This window comes from Cryptomeria japonica, chromosome 1 (genome assembly GCF_030272615.1).
Source record: "Cryptomeria japonica chromosome 1, Sugi_1.0, whole genome shotgun sequence".
NCBI lineage: Eukaryota > Viridiplantae > Streptophyta > Pinopsida > Cupressales > Cupressaceae > Cryptomeria > Cryptomeria japonica.
The window spans coordinates 634,893,699-634,915,101 of NC_081405.1; the positions used below are offsets into that span (position 1 = coordinate 634,893,699).

Below are 21,403 nucleotides of genomic sequence, written 5' to 3' on the forward strand. Positions count from 1 at the left end.
ACACTGGTACGGCAAATATCGGTATGGTACCAACAGGTACTTGTACAACATTGGCAAGTACTGGTATGGTACCAGCATGAGCAGGTACCGATACGATCCTAGCAGGAACTGGTACGGTACCAACAAGTACATGCACTGGTACATGTTCATCAGATATTGGTACGACCCCAGCAGGTACTAGTACGGCTCCACAAGGGAAGGAGACAGGGAATATACGGATGATTAAGGGTGACTTGGAGGCAATGGCAGCACTGGATACTCTCACGGACAAAGATATAGACGCTTCGCTGGATGGATGGCTAGGGCAATTCGCACTCGCCCTGCACCTTCCCCCCTCCCCCGCACCGCATAACATGGCCATTGAGGTGCGCATGACTCCAGACAAAGATATTACTATCTCAGACCTGGACAGAGGGAAACCCGCTGACCGAGAGCATCAGAACCCAGGGAGTGACAAGCAGAGCAGTGGACCGGATGAAGCACTCGCAGGACTCCACATCACCCCACCAGATCCGAGTGATCCAGCTGGCTGAATCCGACGATTCTTGGGAGAGCTACAAGGGCTCTCCGATGTTGCACGTAGCATGGCACAGCTTACTGGACAAATGGAGGCCGGCAATTCAGCCGACGCTGCATAGCTATGTCACTTCATGACTATGGGGTGTACAGAGGAGTTCGCACGCCACTTCGAGCAGCAAGGGTGGTCGGACCATAGTACACCAGAGATGATTTAGAATTGGACCTACAGGCACTTGGTGGGAGGCACAGGCACCTTGGGCACCACCTTCTGCAACATAGAGAGGGCCTTCCGGGATGTGTACTTACAGATGCGGCAGCACCAGGTGGAGCAAGAAGCTCAGCATATGTACATAACAACACTAGAGAAGGAAGGCGAGAAGCAGGCACAATTAGCTACAGTGGAAAGGAACCTGAGGAAGGAGATGGAAATGAAGATGACCACCTATGAGGCCCGTTGCAGCATACAGGAGAAGGAGGCGCAAGCACTAGCAGCCCAAGTGGCAGAGCTCACCTCACAGCTAGAACAAAAAGATAAAAAGCTACTGAAAGTTGCTCACATGGTAAAGAAAGCACGGGAACGGCAGCTGCTAGCAGAAAAGAACCTGAAACTTAATGCCGGACAGCAACCTCCTCCTGTGGCCACTACAAGGACGCCTCCTCCCTCTTCTCGGTCCTAGTTATGTTTTATATATTTCAGCTTTTCTTGTCTTAGTCATCTGGAAGACAACTACGTTTTTGGGGGGGCTAATGTTAGGGGTAAATAACGTATGTTAGTAAGAATAATCCCCCAATGTTAGGGGTAAATAACGTATGTTAGTAAGAATAATATTTATAAGTGTGTTATGTTGTGTTTATGATTATGTTTGTCGCCGAGAGGTTCCCGTCGGGTAGTTGGGAGTTAGTGATGGTTGGCAACTTGACCAACCGTCAGGTCTATATATTGTTTGGTTGGAACCTCGGCAGGGGGATTATGTATGGACATTCTAGACATTTGAATAAAGATATAACTCTTCTGGTCTAACTGGTATCATTGTTATTTATGTTGTGATGTATGACTGTTCTGTTACATGAGTATTTGGTACATGTGGAAAACACTGTGTTATCTGTTCATTCACCAACCATACATTAAGGACTAAACAATCACAAAAGAAAACATGCTTATCAAACAAGCATTACAATCAGAAAGTGATTTTCTTCTTGAGCAAATTTCACATACCTTTTTCACAGTTCCTGCAGCAGCAGCCATTAGCTTTTTTCCAACTGCTGTCGATCCAGTAAATGATATTTTCTTCACCTATAGGTGTAATGACTCAATACTAGGAAATATGTTCAACAAAATTCAAAATGACACAGTAAATTATCCATATAACCTAATTCCTACAGGAAATTATTATTGTTCAAAGCCAATTTGCTCCACTAAGAAAACAGAAATAAACCTGAGAAGATGCAAGCAACGTGTCTCCTATCTGTGAAGCATTGCCCATGACAACGTTTAGAACACCCTGCATAAAATCGATTGCTAATAGCATAAGTAGCCTAACGAACTGACTTAATAATACAGACTCTAAAGCTTATTGTATATTTGGATTTTGTTAGATGATGAACTGGTTTAATCAGACCAACTATAAAGCTTATTGTATATTTGGATTTTGTGATATGAAAAATATCCATTTTGATATCTTCAAAGCAGATTTTTTCTATTATGAGCCAAGAAATGCTTGAGAAACATAGCAATATGCTTTTTCTTTTATACTTTAAGAAGGAAAAGAATATACAGTTCTGGAAAAAACAAACGCCAAGAGGCAAGAGGATGGTAATAAGCGTTATAACTTCATGCACAAGATAATGTCATGAATAAAGTGCACAGAAAAACCTTTTCAAACACACAATCACATTCACATTTGTTCACATCATTTCTATTTAGTAAAATAAAAATTTCATAAGATTAAGAGCCACAGAATTTTTCCATATCCTTGGATATACCAATATGATGAAAAATTCATTGTGATCAATCTTGCCAACTGGACCATCATACTATAGAGTATGCACTAACGACATTGCTCCAGGTGCTTGGTGTTCAATCTCAAAATGCCATGAGACCACTACTCAAGAATCACAGAGCTCATTCCTTTCTTGAAAGGAAATTGAGAATCTCCCCAAGGTCTCTGGGGCACCAAGTCTTGGTGACTAGATGACTTAAAGAAAGAAATATTTTCTATTAAACAAGGGACTTTGTGAGAATTTCCTATGTAAGTTTTGCGAAGGTCAGGGTCAAACCTAAGCTTAAGGGGTCTTTTACACATCTGATCGGTTCTCTTAAGTATAGCATTTATTTTTCATAGTCATCAAACATTCATTGCTCTAAAAAATCACAATATAGCTCATAAATCAGCAATTATTGCACTTGTACATATGATATTTCAACTTTACGACAACAAGATGCAAGTTTTCAGTTTTAAACCACTCCTACCCTAATCACATGTACCAAAAAAATTGCAAAAGAAAGATAAGGGATTGAGTAGAAAGGGCTGAGCTGCTTATGAAGGGATGACAAGCTTGCTCCAGCACGAAGAAATCATCTCCCCTTTGAAACCAATCCCTGTGTAGCAAGCATACACTCAACCATGCAAACAAGAACAGTGCAGAAGTCTGAGGTTAACCAACAAAAGGGATGATTCATTAACTACCATGTACATGCGCAAGTTACATACAATCAACCCTCACAGACTGAAATGCTAAAAATATTTCATGAAAATCTTGTACAAATTGATTAACATTCATGTGAACAGCAGGAATCCATCAAAACATAGCAGCCATGTTCTGGAAACAGAGGAGAACCAGAAAGAAAACAGGGCAAATGTCTATAATTTTATCGAAACCAAGAGTTTCTTATAACTGATTCCCAACTGAATTTCCAACCATTATAAAGGCTTCATTCTTCCTATTTATAGAGGAAAGCCTCAAAGACAATCCCTTTACACGAGTTACAAATCTACTTGACTGGGTGGAGGTTGCATGGGTGTTTGAAAGTCAATAAATGATATCAGTCAGCATGTTCATCTCTGGGTGAATTACCCCTTTCGATCAGTCGAACAGCCCTATGGGATGGAGAGAACACCTTCAAGTGCCAATTTGTAGTCTAGACAAAGCAGGTCATCTATCAATGGTGGATACGCTTCATGTCCTTCACAAATGCATGCCCTAGCACTTCAATCCACGCTTTTGAGGAACCCACGCCTACCAACAAGCTTTTGAGTGTTTCTCCCAAGCCGGATCACTTTCCAACGAGAACATTAATGGCGTCTATGTACATGCAGGGGAGTAGGCACTAACCATTCCTCAAATGGAAGAGAATCAAAGTTGAGGTGCAACTAGGGTTGCACATGTGCATGAGAAGTCGAAAATTCTGCAGCATAAACTTGGCAAGGATTGGAATTTAGCGTGCATCAGAAATTCGCAATGGGTGTCAAAAGTCCAAACAGCATGGATAGAGTGAAATGACGAATATGCAAAGGGTAAGCTGAAGTTAGTTGCTATGAAGAGTGTTGGTATTTTTCCTATTACTCAGCATAGTCTTGGAACACAAATTATGTCCTCTACTCCTATGTTACCTTCTCCTACTTCTCCTCCTTATACATCCCCTTATCCATTACCTATTAGACGGTGTTCTCCTAACATACTTATGGATGTTGCTTTACCATCCATATAACAAGAATCTCATTTCCTCCTCCCATTTCATCTCCACCTCATTCCCGAATTCCACCATCTCCTATTAATACTATTCCTATTTCCCAATATTACTCAGCATAATCTTGGAGCACAAATTATGTCCTGTACTCCTATGTTTCCTTCTCTTAATTCTCCTCCTTCTACATCCCCTTCTCCATTACCTATTAGACAATGTTCTACTAACAGACTTATGGATGTCGCTTTACCATCCATCTAACAGGAATCTCATTTCCTCCTCCCAGATCATCTCTGCCTCATTCCCGAATTCCACTATCTCCCATTCATACCATTTCTTTTCCCTGATTACCCACTACCATTAATATCCCTTCCTGCAATAGAAATTCCCCAAGAATGCAAGATAAAAGAAAGGAAGCTACAAAGGGTGAAATCAATGGTTACCAAAAAAAGCAAAATATCACCTTCTTATCAAATCAATTTTGCCAAAGTCTCTTCCATCATTTTAGCATCAGCTCACCAAAGAACTTGAAGAGATAGTGTAGGATGATAACGACTACACATGGTCATTGCTTATAGAGACTCTTATTCCTCCACAAGGGAAAAATCCACAAGATATTGCTCCAACAGATATTTTGATGGCCAATGCTGACTTTGGGGGTTAGTACACCCCATAGTGATGTGAATATGTTGGAAGTAGTCACCACAAAAAATCAAGGTCCACAAGGACGGAGAAGACAAGGCAACCTTTAATGCTGAAACCAAAACAACTCATAAGGTTTATTGCTCACCTCTTACAGCCTATTCCTATCCCTATAGGATTCGTGCTTCAAATTGTAGAGTGTGAATGAGTAGAGGCAACCAGATCAACTAGTTGCACATGACAAAAACACTAAGCAATAGATTTAGAAGATATATCAGCAAGGTACTAGGCTGTTGGGAAAGTTATCTGCTTTGATAGTCAAAGCAAAGTAAATAAAATACGAAATCATAAAAATGGAAGAAGTGTTGCTAGTCATATTTCAATTTATGAACAGATTGTAGAAAAGTTTAAGCCTACCAACACCCTAAGAGTAACTAAGTTACAAGAAAAACAGGCTTTAACATGAAAAGGGCAACACAAATTTTATATGAGGATGGTTGATGAGGCCATTTCTAATTTTGCATAGACAGAAAAACAAATTGACTGGCATAGAAGAGCTATTCCTTGTAATCATTTTGATGAGGATGGCATGATAGTTGGTTTAGGTTAGGTATAGGAAGATTTTAGCGATAAGTGAAGGACAAATCTGGAAGTGCACATGTGAGTAACATGTATGAATCAGCAAAATTTGCTGTAGACATCTAGCAAGGCCATGAATAATCAGAAAAATTGGAGGCATCAGTGTCAAAAGTTGGATATACACTACAAATACAGATTGTGCAGATGAATTCAGTTGTAGTGCTTGATGAATCTAGAGTTGATAAGTTGCTTCCAAGTATCCAAGTTGTCGTTTTTGTACCAGGACCATTGAGTTGGATTATCGGTGTAATGTCCGATTTTAGGACTTTTAGGAAATATATGATTTTTTTTTATTTTCTGAATTATAATAAGATATGAAATTCAAACCCCATGCTAACGTTGAACAATGATATGTAATTTCAGACTGAATCTTAGTTGATACTGAATATAAACTACTAAAATAATGCTGGTTTGCAATAGGGATGTAAGCATGTGATTTTAATTTGTTCTAAGATGTGATATCTAAACTGGAAATGAAAGGATATGCTGCTGATACCAGTAAACTAGATCTCAGTTATCAATTGCTGTCTAACATAAGGTGATGCTAGATTGGATCAGTTATAGAATATGCAAGTCACTGAAGGAAAACTTATTAATTTTCATCACCCAAATATTAATGGAGGTACTAAAACCAATACAATAGTGAACAGCAAAAACAAATATCCAGTGACCTAATAATCAGGAGAATGAATATAAAACAAACAGAAGTAACAATTGAGGTGCCAAATATAGAACATTAATCATAAAAATTGCAATATAAGTTGTTGACTGTAAAGTAGTGGGTACGGCAGAAATGGCTCAGCAAAACAATGATCATTTACTTGCTTCACAAAGCTGATGACAACAGGTGTAGCAATGAGACAAATGCAGATTTGCTTGCAAATGATGATCATTTCTGGCACAATTATGATTCATGTGTAGAATCCCCCAATTAGAGATGGGGGTTTTCATTCCCTTATCTAAGATCCTTCCAAGAGGGGTATCCCCCTCTAAAATGGCCAGCCAAAAGTTTCTTCCTTGAGAACTTTAATTTTGAGATTCAAATTTGAGATGCCTATAATAGATGTTGACTATAAATCAAAAAAACAAAAGTAACAATTGAGGCACTAAATATTTAACATTAATCATGAAAATTGCAATATATGTTGTTGACCATACAATAGCACATACAGCAGAAATAGCACAGGAAAACAATGGTCATGAACTTGCTTCACAAGGCTGATGAGAACAGGCATAGCAAAGGGAGAAATGCAGATTCGCTTGAAAATGACAATCAATTCTAGCACAATCGTGATTCATGTGTAGAATCACCCAATTAAAACTGGGGTTTCCATCCCAACATCTGAGATCCTCCCAAGAGGGGTCTCATCCTCTAGAAATAGCCAACCAGGGGTTTCCGTCCTTGAGAGCTCTAATCTTAAGATTTGAATTTGAAATGCTGATGATAGATGCTTTGCCTTGAGAACTTGCTTTGCATTTATAGGCATACTCATTCATGCCCTCAATTACATTTACCTGTCCAACTAATGTTCAAATAAAACTGTTAGAACATAATGTTATTAGGGGTCACATCCTCATAACATTTATATATAATGTTCTAATATAAGGTTATAAAACCTTATAGATTATATGATTTATAAGTATATCCCATTTGAAATAATTATAATCTAATAACTATTAGATTATTAATTATTTTTGAATTGGGGTTATTTAAAAGGTATGACTAGTGAAGAAGTCACCCTTCCTCCAATATTTAAGGAGGTTCTCTCTCATTTGAGAGGTGAGTAAATTTGGAGATTTATAGTGAGTTACATCACTATGCACAAGAGGTATTATTGGCCATGTGGAAGTATTGGAGGAGTATCCTCAAGTTCAAGTCTATTTTACAAAGTTGCATGGACACAGATACAGTATTGGATACGGATATGGCCATTTTTTAAGACCCCGAATATGGATACAGCTGGATACGACATTCATAAAAAACATATACACATATACATAACACAATTTTCTAAGTTATTAGAGGAGACTTTAATTACTCAAAAAGTAATATAGACACATAGTTGCTACATAAATAATTATAAATTGATTTGACGATTTACAATATGCAAAAATAATAGAGTTGCACTGAAAGATAACCCAAATAAATGGTTTGCGGAAATAGAAAAAATTCCATTTGTCTTTCTCTTTTCGTGTAGGTTTTGTTTGCACCAATTTTTTTTTTAAATTGCATGAATGAAGGTTTTTTAAATTATTATAAAGATTTACGTCAAATTTTTAAAAAATCAAATCACATGGTATCTGGCATGGTTGGAAAATCAAGGTTTTTCGGGCACAAGTGGGTACAGTATCTGACGTGTATCCCAGTCGTATCCGATAAGTATATGTTTCGGATACAGGGATACGCGCACCTAGGGAGGGACAAAGGAGTATCCAGCTACTTGGCAATTTTATGATAGACTATATTTGTAAGTGTTTTAATAAAATGATGCTTTAGGAGGTTTTTTACCCAAAATGGTTTTCCCCTGTATATCTTGCATAATGTGTACATTTGTGCATGTATGATTCTCATTTCATTTACTTTATAATCTTGTTAATAATGATTAGTATCCTAAGATCCTAATTTCTAACCAAAAAACTGTTATAAAATAAAATATTACATAAACCTTATAATTTTCTCGTTTAAACAACCAACAACAATAACATTAAATCGCCATTTTTATGATTTTGTCCCTTAGCCTATGGAAATAAAAATAGGCTACAGGTCTTGAATTAACTCTTATTTTTTAGAATAGGACATGACAGCCGGATAGCTACTTCTTCTTGCTGCTATTTTTCGACCAGATGTGCTTTTAAAGATTTTTGAGTTTCTCCTATTCTTGGGATCCTATTTTTAGATCTTTTATTTCAAGATATGAAGTTTCAAATTAATATCTAGAGATAGTTATCAAAATTTTATTTCTGATTTTATAGTGCTTTTCTAATTAGATAAAGTTGTATCATAGGTTTGCTTTGTGTGCAAGTAAACTATTCCTACCTTAAAAGTTCTAGTTAGCATTTTATTTGTTTCATATAATATTTTGTGAACATTGTAAATGAGGTCATTTGCACTTAAATTTTCAATAGTAATTTTTATGTCTACTTGCTGCTGAAAATGTTATTCAAAGATTTCTAGCAATTTTTATCATCTTTGTGAGTTAAGTATAATTTAATAGTTATTAGAAACATTGTATTGTAATTTTATTAAAAGAAAAAATGTAACTTTATAAGCAAATCTTAATGGCTATTTGTATTGTTGTCCTCATTTTTGGAATCCAAAAATGAAGGCAACCCCTATGAAATTTCTCAAAGAATTTCATATTATTTCTTCTCTAATGCACGTTTTTCAAGGTCAAAATTCGTCTTGAGTGAGGTCTAGTCGCTTGGGCGAGTTTTGGTCCTCCTTGTTCAAGTTTTGGTCTTTTCTGGTTGACTTTCCTTTTCTTTTTAGAGCAATTTCGGGTTTGGAGACTTAAGTTGCAAGTGGGAGGAAGCTAGCAAGTAATTTCACTTACTTGTAATCGGGTCTTGAAGACCCGATTACAAGTAAAGTGATGTTTTTTATCACTTTGATGTCTTTCTAGACATGTGGTCAGGTCTTTAAGACCCGATTACATGTATGATGCACTTTTTATATTTTAAAGTATCTTACTTGTTATCGGGTTTTAAGAACCTAATTACAAGTGTGTGAGTCAAAGTTCAAAAAAAAAAACACTTTCTTGTCTCCTATGTCGGGTTCCTGAGAGTTCGGTTCATCTCCAAGTCTCATCAATGAAGGGCATCATGCACTTCATTGCATTAATGATGCAGTGATTGTGTTATGAAAGGAATTCTCTTTGCAAGTCACTTATATGAGCCTTTGGGGAGTTCGTTCTTAGCTTTCTTTTGTCTCTGTGGAGTTATTTCTCAGAGAGTGGGTGGTTTTCATCTTTTTCAGGTATGTGTTTCTGCATTTTATTCTCTATTCTTCCAAAGATGCTTAGTTGTGTCTTTTGTTTTCCATTGCTTTGTGTGGTAGGTTTTCTTCATGCGAATGTCATCTTTAAACACCATTTTTGTTTTTTACCCAAGTGTATTGTGCTTCCCATTCATCCTTGTGCATATTTAAAGTCGGGATTCACGGCTTGTGTTTCATCCTTGTGCTTCAAATAAGTTTCTTGCAATCGGGTATTGATGACCCGATTGCAAGTCTCTTTCCCTTCTAAATTGTGTTGGTGAAGATTTACATTTGTATCACCAAGATGCGGCTGTAAGTTTGACATATTAAAAGTGCAAGTTGTATCTTACTTGAAATAGGGTCTTTTAGACCCAATTACAAGCTTATTCATGAGCAAGTTCTTCCCCATTTCACTTAAAGTGATTATCAGGTCTTCCTTGCATAAATGCAATTCTTACTGTTCTCAATGCAAATAGACTCACTTGTAGTCAGGTCTTCAAGACCCGATTACAAGTGGTTCGTTTACATATTAACTCCCCAAAGCCGTTGATCTAAGGTGAGCTATCAAGCTTTACTACGTTTTACAAATACCTTTTACTTGCAGTCAGGTCTTCAAGACCTGACTACAAGTATAAATTGAATCATTCTACCCTCTTTGCACACTTGCAATCGGGTCTTCAAGACCCGACTGCAAGTAGAAGTTTATCACTACATCTCAACTTGGCAAATATATTCCATTTACAGTCATATCTCTCAATACTCAAATGTTTTCCAAGTAGTTATATTGCATTTTGGTTACTTGTAATCAGGCCTTCAAGACCCAACTACAAGCATTCATCACCACTTGCTCTCAATCTTTACACTCACACTTGCAGTCGGCTCTTGAGGACCTGATTACAAGTGCGAGTTGGGATGGTTCCCTTGCTCGCAGTCAACTCCCCGAGATCCGATTCCTCTTCCTATCGCTGTCCAAGCTTATCCACAAAGCATCTTTGGGTCAGTTCAAGTTGTTCATGATAAAACCCACCCAAGTCTTGGTGTGAGCATTGGTTTTCAAAGGTTTGGGCATAATGGAACCCCCAATAGCTGCTGAAGATGTCTTACTCTTTTGAGTTTTCACCACAATGTTGCAAATTCTTGTTCGATGACAGAAGAGCCGGCATCACCTTCAAACAAGAAGATGAAGTATAAGTACGATAAAAACCAAAATGAGATTGCTCCCACTCAGGTGGTTTCTCTCATTGATGAAATCTAAGACACAGAGATCGGACATGTTGACATGTTTGAGTTCTTGGAAAGAATAGAGGGATCACCAACTCATGGCATACAGTTGCTCTTGAACAGCCATATCCATTTGGTCTCTTCTTTCCCAGTGGCTGCCGTGGAACTTGAGTTTGTGCTTGCATGTGCCTCTCATTTTGATAAGGAAACTAGAACAATCAGGGATGATGAGGGGAACGTCATAATCAGGTTAGATGCAGAAACCATTGACAAGATCTTCAAACTTCCTGCAGCTCCTGTGTATGCAAATATCACTATGAAGATTGCTCTGGAGTATTACAACCAGAGAAGGTCAGACTGCATTAGACACATCAATGCTAAATGGCTTAACACTCCCAGAACTTGTTTTCAAGATGGCCTAAGTTGCATCGTTGTGACTTCATTGAAGAAGTTGGCGATATGATCACTCTTCTCAGTAGGATAATAGGTTTGAGACACTCTAACGTGTTTGAAATTTGGATGTACAAGCATATTGTGATCATGAGGAAAGGGCAATCTCGCATTTTCCAGGGAAAAGTTTTCAGTGATAACCTATGTGAGCAGTTGTCACAAGTCCCCACTACCCTCACTTTCTACATGAATTCATACTTGGTGTACATCGCAGCGTCACTTAGACAATTTCCCGGTCTTTCTACCAAGGGTGACAAGTCGGTGGTGCCAGTATGGAAGTACTATGAGCAACTTACTCTAAGGCCCAGCAAAATTCATTATAGAAGAGTGTGGGATGCATTCTTTGGCCATTTCAAGTTCCTTTTTGACAAAACACTCAAGAATAGAAGGGTCTCTGAGGCAGCTTGGAGGAAAGTGAATGAGTACGGGTGTTTATTTCTACAATTCCCAACTTTCACTTATATGAGAGTTGGATGCTTTGAGGGCCAACCATACATGTTACCTAGGTACCCTACTGACAAAATCATCCTGATGGAGTTGGCCCAGCAGCTGATGGTTGTTCATGCAATACAACTTGCCAATCACAAGCTAGGTATCAATATTTCCTCTCATAATCCATTGCAGATTGGTCAGTATTCTTTGACCACCTCAGCAAGGGCCAACGCAATGGAAACCGAACTTCAATAAATTAAATGGAGGAAGTTCAAGGAGAGAAAAGATTTGAATATTGAGGGATGAAGGACAAAATCAAGCGGGCATTCGCTCATGTTCATCACCTTGAAGATATATGGGTTGATCTTTGTACTAAAGAAGATATCAGAAGAATGGATTACAACAGGCTTACCCTAAAGCAGATAGTAGATCTTGATTTGACCAAGATCCTAGAAGGAATGGTGGATGATGGGAAGGTCCTTGACCCAGAGTACATAGAACAAAGAGTTGCAAATGCTCCTCTTCCTTCTCCTCAATGGTCAAAGGAGTGTGATTCTATCTTTGACAAAATTCAACCCATTCTTGCGAACAGCAATGCTTGGCTGAAGAACAATAATGTCAAGATCATAAAGATTAAAGGTGGAGTGGAAGGTGATTCAGCTGGACCTATTGGGCAAAGATCTGAGGTCAAATCAAGTCCAAAAAAGGTGCTTCCTCTTCTGGAACTAGAATCAACTTAAGAGTCAACAGGGCTTTGGTTATTCCTCCACCAAAATTGTCACTGAAAGGGAAGGAGAAACCGCAGGTGCAAATTCATGTGATTAATGTTGAGAATGACATTCATGAGGAGAATATAGCAGGATCACCCCCTTCTATAGGCTTAGATTCTCCTCAAACAGTTGTTCCCCAACTATCATTGGATGTACTCATGTCTCTAATTGATAGTGGACTCTTTCTCCACCGTTCATGTGGACCCTGTGAAACTAAGCACATCTGCTTGTGCTAGCATGGAAGTACCTATTGAGACCTCTCATGGTGGTTTGGAGAATGTTTTCGAGGTGAATCCCTCATATGCCATCTTGTCCAGTGTATCTTTTCCTGAGGTTGATACTTCTGATATGAGTTTTGATAAGTTCATGACAGAAGCTAGTCATGATTTGTTGTCCGAACAGACGCTTGTCGCTGTCCAAACAGAGACTCCTCCTAGAGTGACAATTGTGGTACATGCTGAACCTGTTTCTTCACAAACAACGGTTGCGATCTCAAATGTGAACAAATTAAAACTACCCCCTTGGTTGAGTTCAATCACGCCCAAAAGGAAGAAGCAGGAGATCTCTCCCGACATATTTGATTTTCAGCAGCTTAGGAGACCTAAGCCAAGGGGTAGTAAGAAGGCGAAGACAGTCTCACAGGTGGTGGTAGATAGCAACAAAATGAAATATGTAGAAGTGGCAGAGCCTCTAGTTGAAAAACCGCCAGAAGAAATGCAATTGTCGGATTACAGACTCACAAGGGTAGAGCTTGGGAAACAAACACATTCTGGTCTCATGCATGATGCTTAGGATTCGGTGGCTTTGCTGGTCCAAAGTTATGATGAGTTACTAGCAAATAAAAACGAGCTCAAAGAGAAGAATTCACATCTTATCACGATGATCCAAAAGATCACAAATTCTTCAGAACAAGTTGATCCTTTAACCTCCTCCACATCTGAAGAATCTATCAAGCAATTGGAGAAAGTTGCTCAAAAGACCAAGGCAGTTGATTCTTGGGTCGATCAGTTGATTGATCAGAGTACTCAAGTGGTAAAGAAAGCATTGCATGTAATGAGCAATGTAAGAGCAGCAAAATTGAAGCTGAATCAAACCTTAGAAACTTTCAACCAAAGTCTAGTTTCAGTCGAGAAAGATTTGAAGATGTAGCATGAGATGGACCAAATCAAACTGGAAATTCTACGTAAAAAATGGTAATTTGAAGCAGGGAGAGATACATAGAATTTGAAGAGCTTATGACAAATAAGTCCTTGGTCATCAAAGATGTGCAAGCCACTCTTGAAATGAGTGATGAAGCTGAGTAGGATATCCTCTCTAGTTTTGACAAAATGTCTTGCATGATTTTAAGCCATGATGGAGAGTTGCTCACTGAAAATTTGATACTTGTTGACTTAGTGTCGAGCCTTCGCCTAGAACTAGAATCAGAGCAGTTTGTTGTAGCTTCGATTCACAAGTTCGTGAATTACCAAGTGTTCGTTGATAAGATGCAAACCACTCTTGAGGAACACAGAGAGGCAACAGTAAGATATTTCAATGTTATCATTAAGACTGTTGCAGTTGCCAGGAATACAACGGGTCCTGATCCTGATGAGTTGCAAAAATCCATCAACAGTTTCAAGTCCCTCATGGCCACAGATGGAAAAGAATAAAAAGTGTCTTTTAACACTTACATTTTGTTTATGCATTTTGTTTTCGACAAATTACATGTAATGTCAAGATTCATGATTGCAAGTGAATTTTCACTTGTAACTTTGTAAATTGCAATTACATGTAAGCAAATTACAAGTTGGTTAGCAATAGAACTGTAATTTGAATAAGTCACAATTAGTTAGTTAGTTGTGGAAAAGGTCCTAGTTAGCTAGACTTCCCACATTTTACTCTTAGCCCCTCTCCTATATATACAGGAGGGTGCTCTATGTATTTTTTATCTTTTTGGCAAGCAAGAAAACTCTGCAAAATTTTGCATTCATAAAGAATTTGAGCTTTATAGTTGTAAATTGTTTTCTCTCGAGTAATATCAAAGAGTTTGGAATTTCAGACTTTGTGTTGAAGCCATACTTTGTGTCCATTGTGTTCTTATGTCATATTGGAACATTTCTTTGTATTTGCTTGAAGTTGTGGAAAGTTGTTAAGAAGAGCTTCACTCTAAATATCTGCAGACTTTGAGCTGCTAATATGGAAGATTGAACTTGTTTAGTTAGTGGTTAAAATTTGAAAATCGTTGCAAGACTTTGTGCTTGTGGTAATTCCCATTTAAAATGGTTTGAAGGTGCATCATACTAGCAGACTTTGTGCTGCCATATGCTGCATATCGTTTGTATTTTATCATTCTTAAAAGGGTAGATAGGATTGTGGGAACTAAAGACTTTGTTCTTAGTTGTTGTTTTCCCGTCCCGGAGAAGGTAACGGAAGTCTTTGTGCTTTCAGGAAACTACATTTCCTCTCTTGGTTTCGTTGTTGTTATTATCTCTTAAAAAATTGTCGTTTTCTTTTCTATGAAGAGAAAAGAATATAATCTTTTCTGAAAAAAGAGGAAACGTTGTTGTCTTACCCAAATTTGATTAAGTATTTAGTTAGTATTAGTAGTAAAGGGGGAGCCTTCCCTAAATTAGGAGAGATACTCACATGCTATGGTTGAAACCACAATTTTGCACATCCTCCCGGGTGTACAAAATTTTTAACCAACATGTATATATGTTTTATTCAATCCAATATTGTTTCTCATAATTTTCAATCTATGCAAGTAGCTAAAAAATGTGAGCATTAATTAGCTATTATAGTATTTTTCCTCAATAAATAGAAAATACACAATATTTTGTCTATTGCAGAAGTGTTGAATCACCTTGTGCCCTAGCCCAAGAACAAAAAAGTTTGTAGGTTTGTATTGCATACTTAAAATCTACACAAGTTCTACATTATTATAAATTTTGATGTTAAGAAACATATCACTTCCTTCACTCTTCTGAAAGGGGAGCTTTCCCTCCCAATTCAAAGAAAGGTTTTCCCTTACATGTTGCTCTATTTGTGTTGTACAAAAAGGTGCCAATTAAAATTCTGACGTATGAGCGAGTTAGTATTTCCATCTACTGTCATGATATTAGTAAAAAATTCTCTATTCAATCATACTTCCAAAATGATGAGTAATATTCTGAATTCTTTTATTATTATGTTTTATCATTTGTCTTCACGCAACTAGTCATTTATAATGTCATTCCTTCTCACCACCCAGCATATCTAATCATTTCAATCAACACTAGCTTAGTTGAATATTTTCCCCTCTTAAATAAATGGCCATAAGAAACCACAAAATGCTTCACCATGTCTACTAAAATCAACATACCAAATGCTGCCAAGTTAAATAAAGCAGTCCAACCAAAAAAAAGTTAGATTTTCCTTAAACTTCCTCACGTTATTGAAAAAGAATAAATCCTAATCACTCTAGCATCAATTTTGGGGGAAGTGATTCCGTTCCACCTGTCCTTTATGTGAATATGTGTAACTTATTTTTGTATATTTTAATATAGAAATGCACTTTTCATCATAAAATTTGTTTCATGGCACAAGAAATTTTACATAACATAAATTTAGGATTCTGAAATCATTAACTGAAGCCTTATTGATCATAGGAACATTAAACAAATACAAAAAAAACTGAAGATTTTTTAAATCTTACTGATGGAACTCCAGCTTGAAGTGCAAGCTCAGCAGCTGCCAGCGCTGTCAGAGGAGTCAACTCGGATGGTTTGACCACAACTGTACAACCACAAGCAAGAGCTGGGGCAACCTGGAGATCACAAGAGGACATAGTAAAGCAGATTATAATGTCCTCTCAAGAATTACAAGCCAAGAAACATATTCGTTACATAAATAATTCTGAAATATTCTCTAAACATAATATCAAACAATGAAACCAGAGCATCAGCATTTGTTGAGCATTGTATTTCAATTGTTAGTCTATTTTCCTTTTACCTAGAAAAACATTGAAGCAATCTCACACGCACACAAACACACACAGGTAATTCAGTATGTACCAATGAAATCTACAGTCTGAATTACCTGTAGATTTCACAATAAATAAACCCAAGAAATTCAAAGATTTGAAACAATTTTAAACTTCTTTCATGCATTTTTTAATAAATGAACATTAAAGACACAATAATCTCATCAAATAGAAGCACATACACAAGTTTACATCAATCACATAAGTATAAATGCAAATTTTAGGCTTGCACTGAAGGAAATAAGCTAAACTAAATAACACATTAGAAATATAGATAGTGTCAAATGTCTAAAAAATTCACGGACTATGAAATCCATGTCATCAAAAGTTCAAAACATATATCAAGTTCAACATAACAACTAGAGCCTAGAAGTCTAAGGCTTAGAGGAGCCAATATCAGTCAACCCCGCAACTGTCCTACGTGTGCATCTAAGATAGGTCCTAGAATGTTCTGTAGCCATGATCTCTTCCTGTGTCCGAGGCTCAGGCTCACGCTCAGTGACATCCATATCCTCATCCACATCATCCTCGAGGTCCTCCAATGGGTCTCCTCGTGCTCTAGACCCTTTTTTTCATTTAAAACTAATATTTTAACTTTTTTTAACTTACTATTTTCTGCTTGCGCGGCAGAGTCTGACCCACGAGACTCGGCAAGTCTGCCAAAACTCGACCAGACTCGAGCAAGTCTGAGTCCAAAGGCCATGGACCTCGGCAAGGGCGACCCGCCTCTGGACTATGCAAATCTTGCCAAGACTCGTAGAGTCTTGTAACACTACTGAAAATAGAGGATTTTTCTGTAATGTCCCTGGAGGGAGTTGTCTATTTGAAGCTTAAGACCTGTAAATCAACGTTAGTACTTCTAAAAAGAATATGCATGATAAGTAAACATGTGTGTTATTTATACAAGTAGTAAAGATATATATATCTATTATTTTACTTATTCAACAATTAAATGCTCATTGATTGGTTGCTATACAAAATGGAAACATTCCTTAGGTTGATCTTACCTTGACTGACCCAACCCTCTATTGAGAATTCTTTCTTGGTTAGGACAACCCAAGTAATATCTGCCTAAGGTCTCTATGGGATCCCTGTTAATGAGTAATCTCATCCATGCTCTCATAACCTGGCAGAGATCCCACCTCTATCCAAGTTTCCCTATCTCTGACATATGCATATGGTTAACCTCTACAATATATATATATTGTCTCTAAGGGTTTCGTTATGAATCCCCCCTCTGGATCACGCTCGTTATATTTGTCGGGTATACTCAATACCAAACCCAATATAACACTAACTTTTGATCCCTCATATTGAATTTATCTTAAAATTAGGATTATAATCTCGCACTAGCCATTATTATAATAGTGCTAAGGGTTTTGTAAAAATTAACATTTAAAATGTATTTAATTTGTTTTAACTTATCTATATGTATATGTGTAAGACCATTGCATTAAAATTAAAAACATCTCAAATATAATAATTTATTAACACTAAATTACCTATGGATCCCGTAGACTGCGTATACCCTCTGCTCTGGGCGTCCGCACTGGGGTCTCTTTCTCTGTCGTCTATCGTGCAGGGGCAAGGCGTTGCAATGGCACCGCCCTTCCTATTTGCCTGTGCGCGGGGGTTACACAGGCGTCCGAACCCGACGGTGACTGCTTGCAGCGTGGTCAATCCTCTATGTTCGCGCTTCCTTATACTCCTCCGCCCTCTCCTTTCTCTGTCCTCCCTTTTTCGTGTCTTCCAAACGCACCATTTATATGCCGCGTGGGGTGCTTCTTCGGCAGCCATGACTCCTAGACATGTCCCTTGGTTTACACGCATATCCCTTCTATGCGTTTATACGCCTTTCAATTTGTTTTATTTTCCATTCACTACTTTTATTATTATTATTATTATTATTATTTTTATTTTATTTTCCTATTTAACTTTAATTTACATTTTAGTATTTAATTTTTCTATTTATTCATTAGTTACTCTTATTTAAAAGAAACTTGATTTATAACAATAAGTATTATTTGTCATTTTTTTATTTATCTCTAAATAACAATTTATGATCAATGCTTTATTATTTATTTACTTGATAATAATTTATTGTTTATCAATTATTATTATTTATAAATAACAATTCATAATTAATGATTTATTATTTTTAATTGGTCAATGATCCATGAGTTTGACAATTTAAGTACCAGGGTCTATATATTCATTAATCGGGGGTTATTGCATTTTCATGATTGTGTGTAGACTCAAAATTAAAGGATTGGTGCGGATTCAAATAAGCATACAATGAATAAAGCCTAGACTCCAAAACATAAGTGGGACATGTTCTTGCGTGTTGTATGACACACCGAACACAGAATAAAGATGCCCAAAAGACACTCTATCTGTTGACGGCAATATTGTATAAAACTAGTAAATTAAGTTGTATTTGTCTTTATTAGTTCGGTAACCGAGGGATGGTAGTTACGGTGCGACGGTTGGCACTCGCACCCCCTCGGTACCTTTATATACCTCGGAGGTAACTTGTACAGACATGATTATGAATGGAATAGCATCTCTTATGTTTTATCTGATATCTATGGTATTATTATTCTGCATTAAGTGTTCTATCTATATGTTCTAAATTGTTCACCGCATATGCTAAGCCTACAAAGAAGATCATATGGCAATTCCAATGTTTTTACTGCAAACTAGCGACTTTAGTGTTGGATATAGCTTGTTTGGTGGTGTATGCTAGTAATCCAAGGGGAACTTGAGAATTTCATTAACAATGAAAATTTTCAGCTATGAGAACTCTTTATTATTTTTTGGATTTTCGATTTTGGACTTTAAAAAAAGATAAAAAAAGAAAAGGATTCAGGAATTCTATACTATTCCTAAGAATTTAGTAGACGGTGGTGATTGGGTAAATCCAAACCACGCTTTGGTTCGCCAACTTAAACGACTAGACAAAGTGGGTGCAATCTTCAAGGGTTGTGCTTATAATTTTCATCCTATGAATAATACCATCAAAATGAACAATATTTATTCAAAGTCGAAGCTAAACATCCACAGAATATGCTCAGGCTAACTTTGCACAACGAACAAAAATCATTTGTTCATTAAAAATATGAGCAATGATTTCACCAACCACTACTATCAAATCTTGCATTCATTTAACAACTTATAGAGCAAACTCTATTTTATGTTGAAGAAAATATGAAACCATGCAACCACAAGATAACATAGAAATTCAAGGCAATGCAAATGAACTTTATTATCTTAGTAATCTTAAGCAACAATTTCACCAATCTCTCCCATACAAATGAGAGTAGTGAGGTTTATATAGAGTTTTCAAAATAGATGAAATGTCTAGATCAAACATAGATCAAAGGCTGAGATTAAAAGATAAATATCCCAACTAGGGCTTGCAATAGTTATCCAACAAGAGCAAATAAAAGAAAGACAAGTGTCACAGAGAACTTTCTTCTAGAAGAATGCATCCTTATCCTCTTTCTGTGGCATCATATTCGATGAACCTGGACACAAGAGGATTAACCTCTTCCATCATGACATGTGGCAGCATCTTTATCTTGAATTCCATCATGTCCAAGTCATCAGCATAGGTGGCAAAAGCATTCTCCAAATCCAATTCCTATTTATGAAAGGCATCCCTCATGGAAAAGAAGTTTGATGCCTTAGTCAAATTTTGTTTAAGGATTGGCCATGTGACAATGAAGAAATTCTCTTGAGCTTTGATTTTTAGATTTTCCACGTGCATTTCATTTTCTTGAATTGTTTCCTTCCCAAGTACATCAGCAGCCACAAGAAAAATCTTATTCTGAATTTCTTGAATCAGCTCCTCAATTTTGACACTGTCAACCTTTACCTTTTCAAGAACTTCATTTCTTGCTATTAATGCCCAATACCATGTGCTGAAATCATATACATCCCCAGCTGCAATTACCTATCCATCTATTAATTCTTGCTTGGGAATTCCTTTCAACACTTTTAAGCATGGGATTACTTTGTCCTGAATATCTTGAAGATCCTCCCACACTTCTGCCATATCCTGAATTCTAGAGAGTAATGAAGAAGTTTGCCCATATGCTAACATCAATTTTTCCACGAATGTGACAGCTTCCTTACTGTTGTTTGCTATCCATACTTTAGTCATTCCAATTGTCACTTTCCCTTCTTCAAAGTCTCCAACTATTTCCTATGGAGGAGTCAAGAGTGGAGGAGCCGGTGCATCTCCTTGATCAATGGGTTTAATCAAGTGTTGGATATATTTGTTCAACTACTCGTTTTCTTTCTTGAACTCTTCTTTCTTTCTTATTTCTTTCTCCAATCTTGCCTTGATGGAAGTGATTGAATTATCCAACTCCTCAACTTCCTACCCCTTGGTGGCTGCCCAAGTTTATAGTTGTTATTTCATACTCCAAGGAGTAATATCTTCTTTTGCCTTATCAACTTTTGGCACACTATTTGAACTGAACAACAATCTGCTTCGTCGATTTGAATCAATAAAAACCTCTTGGTTGTTTTCTTCCAGACCAAGAAATCTGTCGTATCATCTTCTTGCTAAACTTCCATAAGTGTTTTTACTTGCATTCTCTCCTTTAACCAATGAGGAATTGTGAGTTGCTCAATACCTTCTTCCTCTTGATTATTTTCGTCCCCTGGATTATCCTCAACTCCCCGAAGAGCAGAAATCATTCCCTCGTGGAATCCTCCATCAAGGATATCCATCTAATCATTTTCTAATTCTATTATCTCTGTATTTGAGCAGATGGTTGTTCTTGAACTTCCTATGGAATTGATTCCACAATTCTTTCTTCATGAATTGGGGAAGGGATTTTCATTTCGCCTAATGGTTTATCCTCAAGAATTGATGTATTGTTTACATTTCTAGATGTGGCACTAATGGAGGAATGAGATGGCCCTGATTTTTGTTTCTTTCCAGCAGCTCCTTCATTTACAATTCTCTTTCCTTTTGATTTTGTGTTTACCTCACTGGGTAAACAGGAAGAATACAGAAACTAAACAGCAATGCACAATGCAATTACAAAGGATGTAGC

General features: G+C 37.1%; 1 protein-coding gene across 2 annotated transcripts in view; it reads right to left on the bottom strand.

Moving 5' to 3' along the window:
* Positions 1–21,403, bottom strand: part of LOC131042430 (succinate-semialdehyde dehydrogenase, mitochondrial) — a 290,490-nt gene that overhangs the window by 207,021 nt on the left and 62,066 nt on the right. For both annotated transcript variants that reach the window (XR_009105256.2, XM_057975696.2), the window contains exons 8-10: positions 16,008–16,118; positions 1,956–2,021; positions 1,736–1,813 (exon numbers count right to left, since the gene is read on the bottom strand). Coding sequence is in view for 1 of the 2 variants with exons in the window: in XM_057975696.2 (XP_057831679.2) it covers positions 1,736–1,813; positions 1,956–2,021; positions 16,008–16,118 (255 nt within the window). In the remaining variant the exon portion in view is untranslated. The remainder of the gene's footprint in view (positions 1–1,735; positions 1,814–1,955; positions 2,022–16,007; positions 16,119–21,403) is intronic.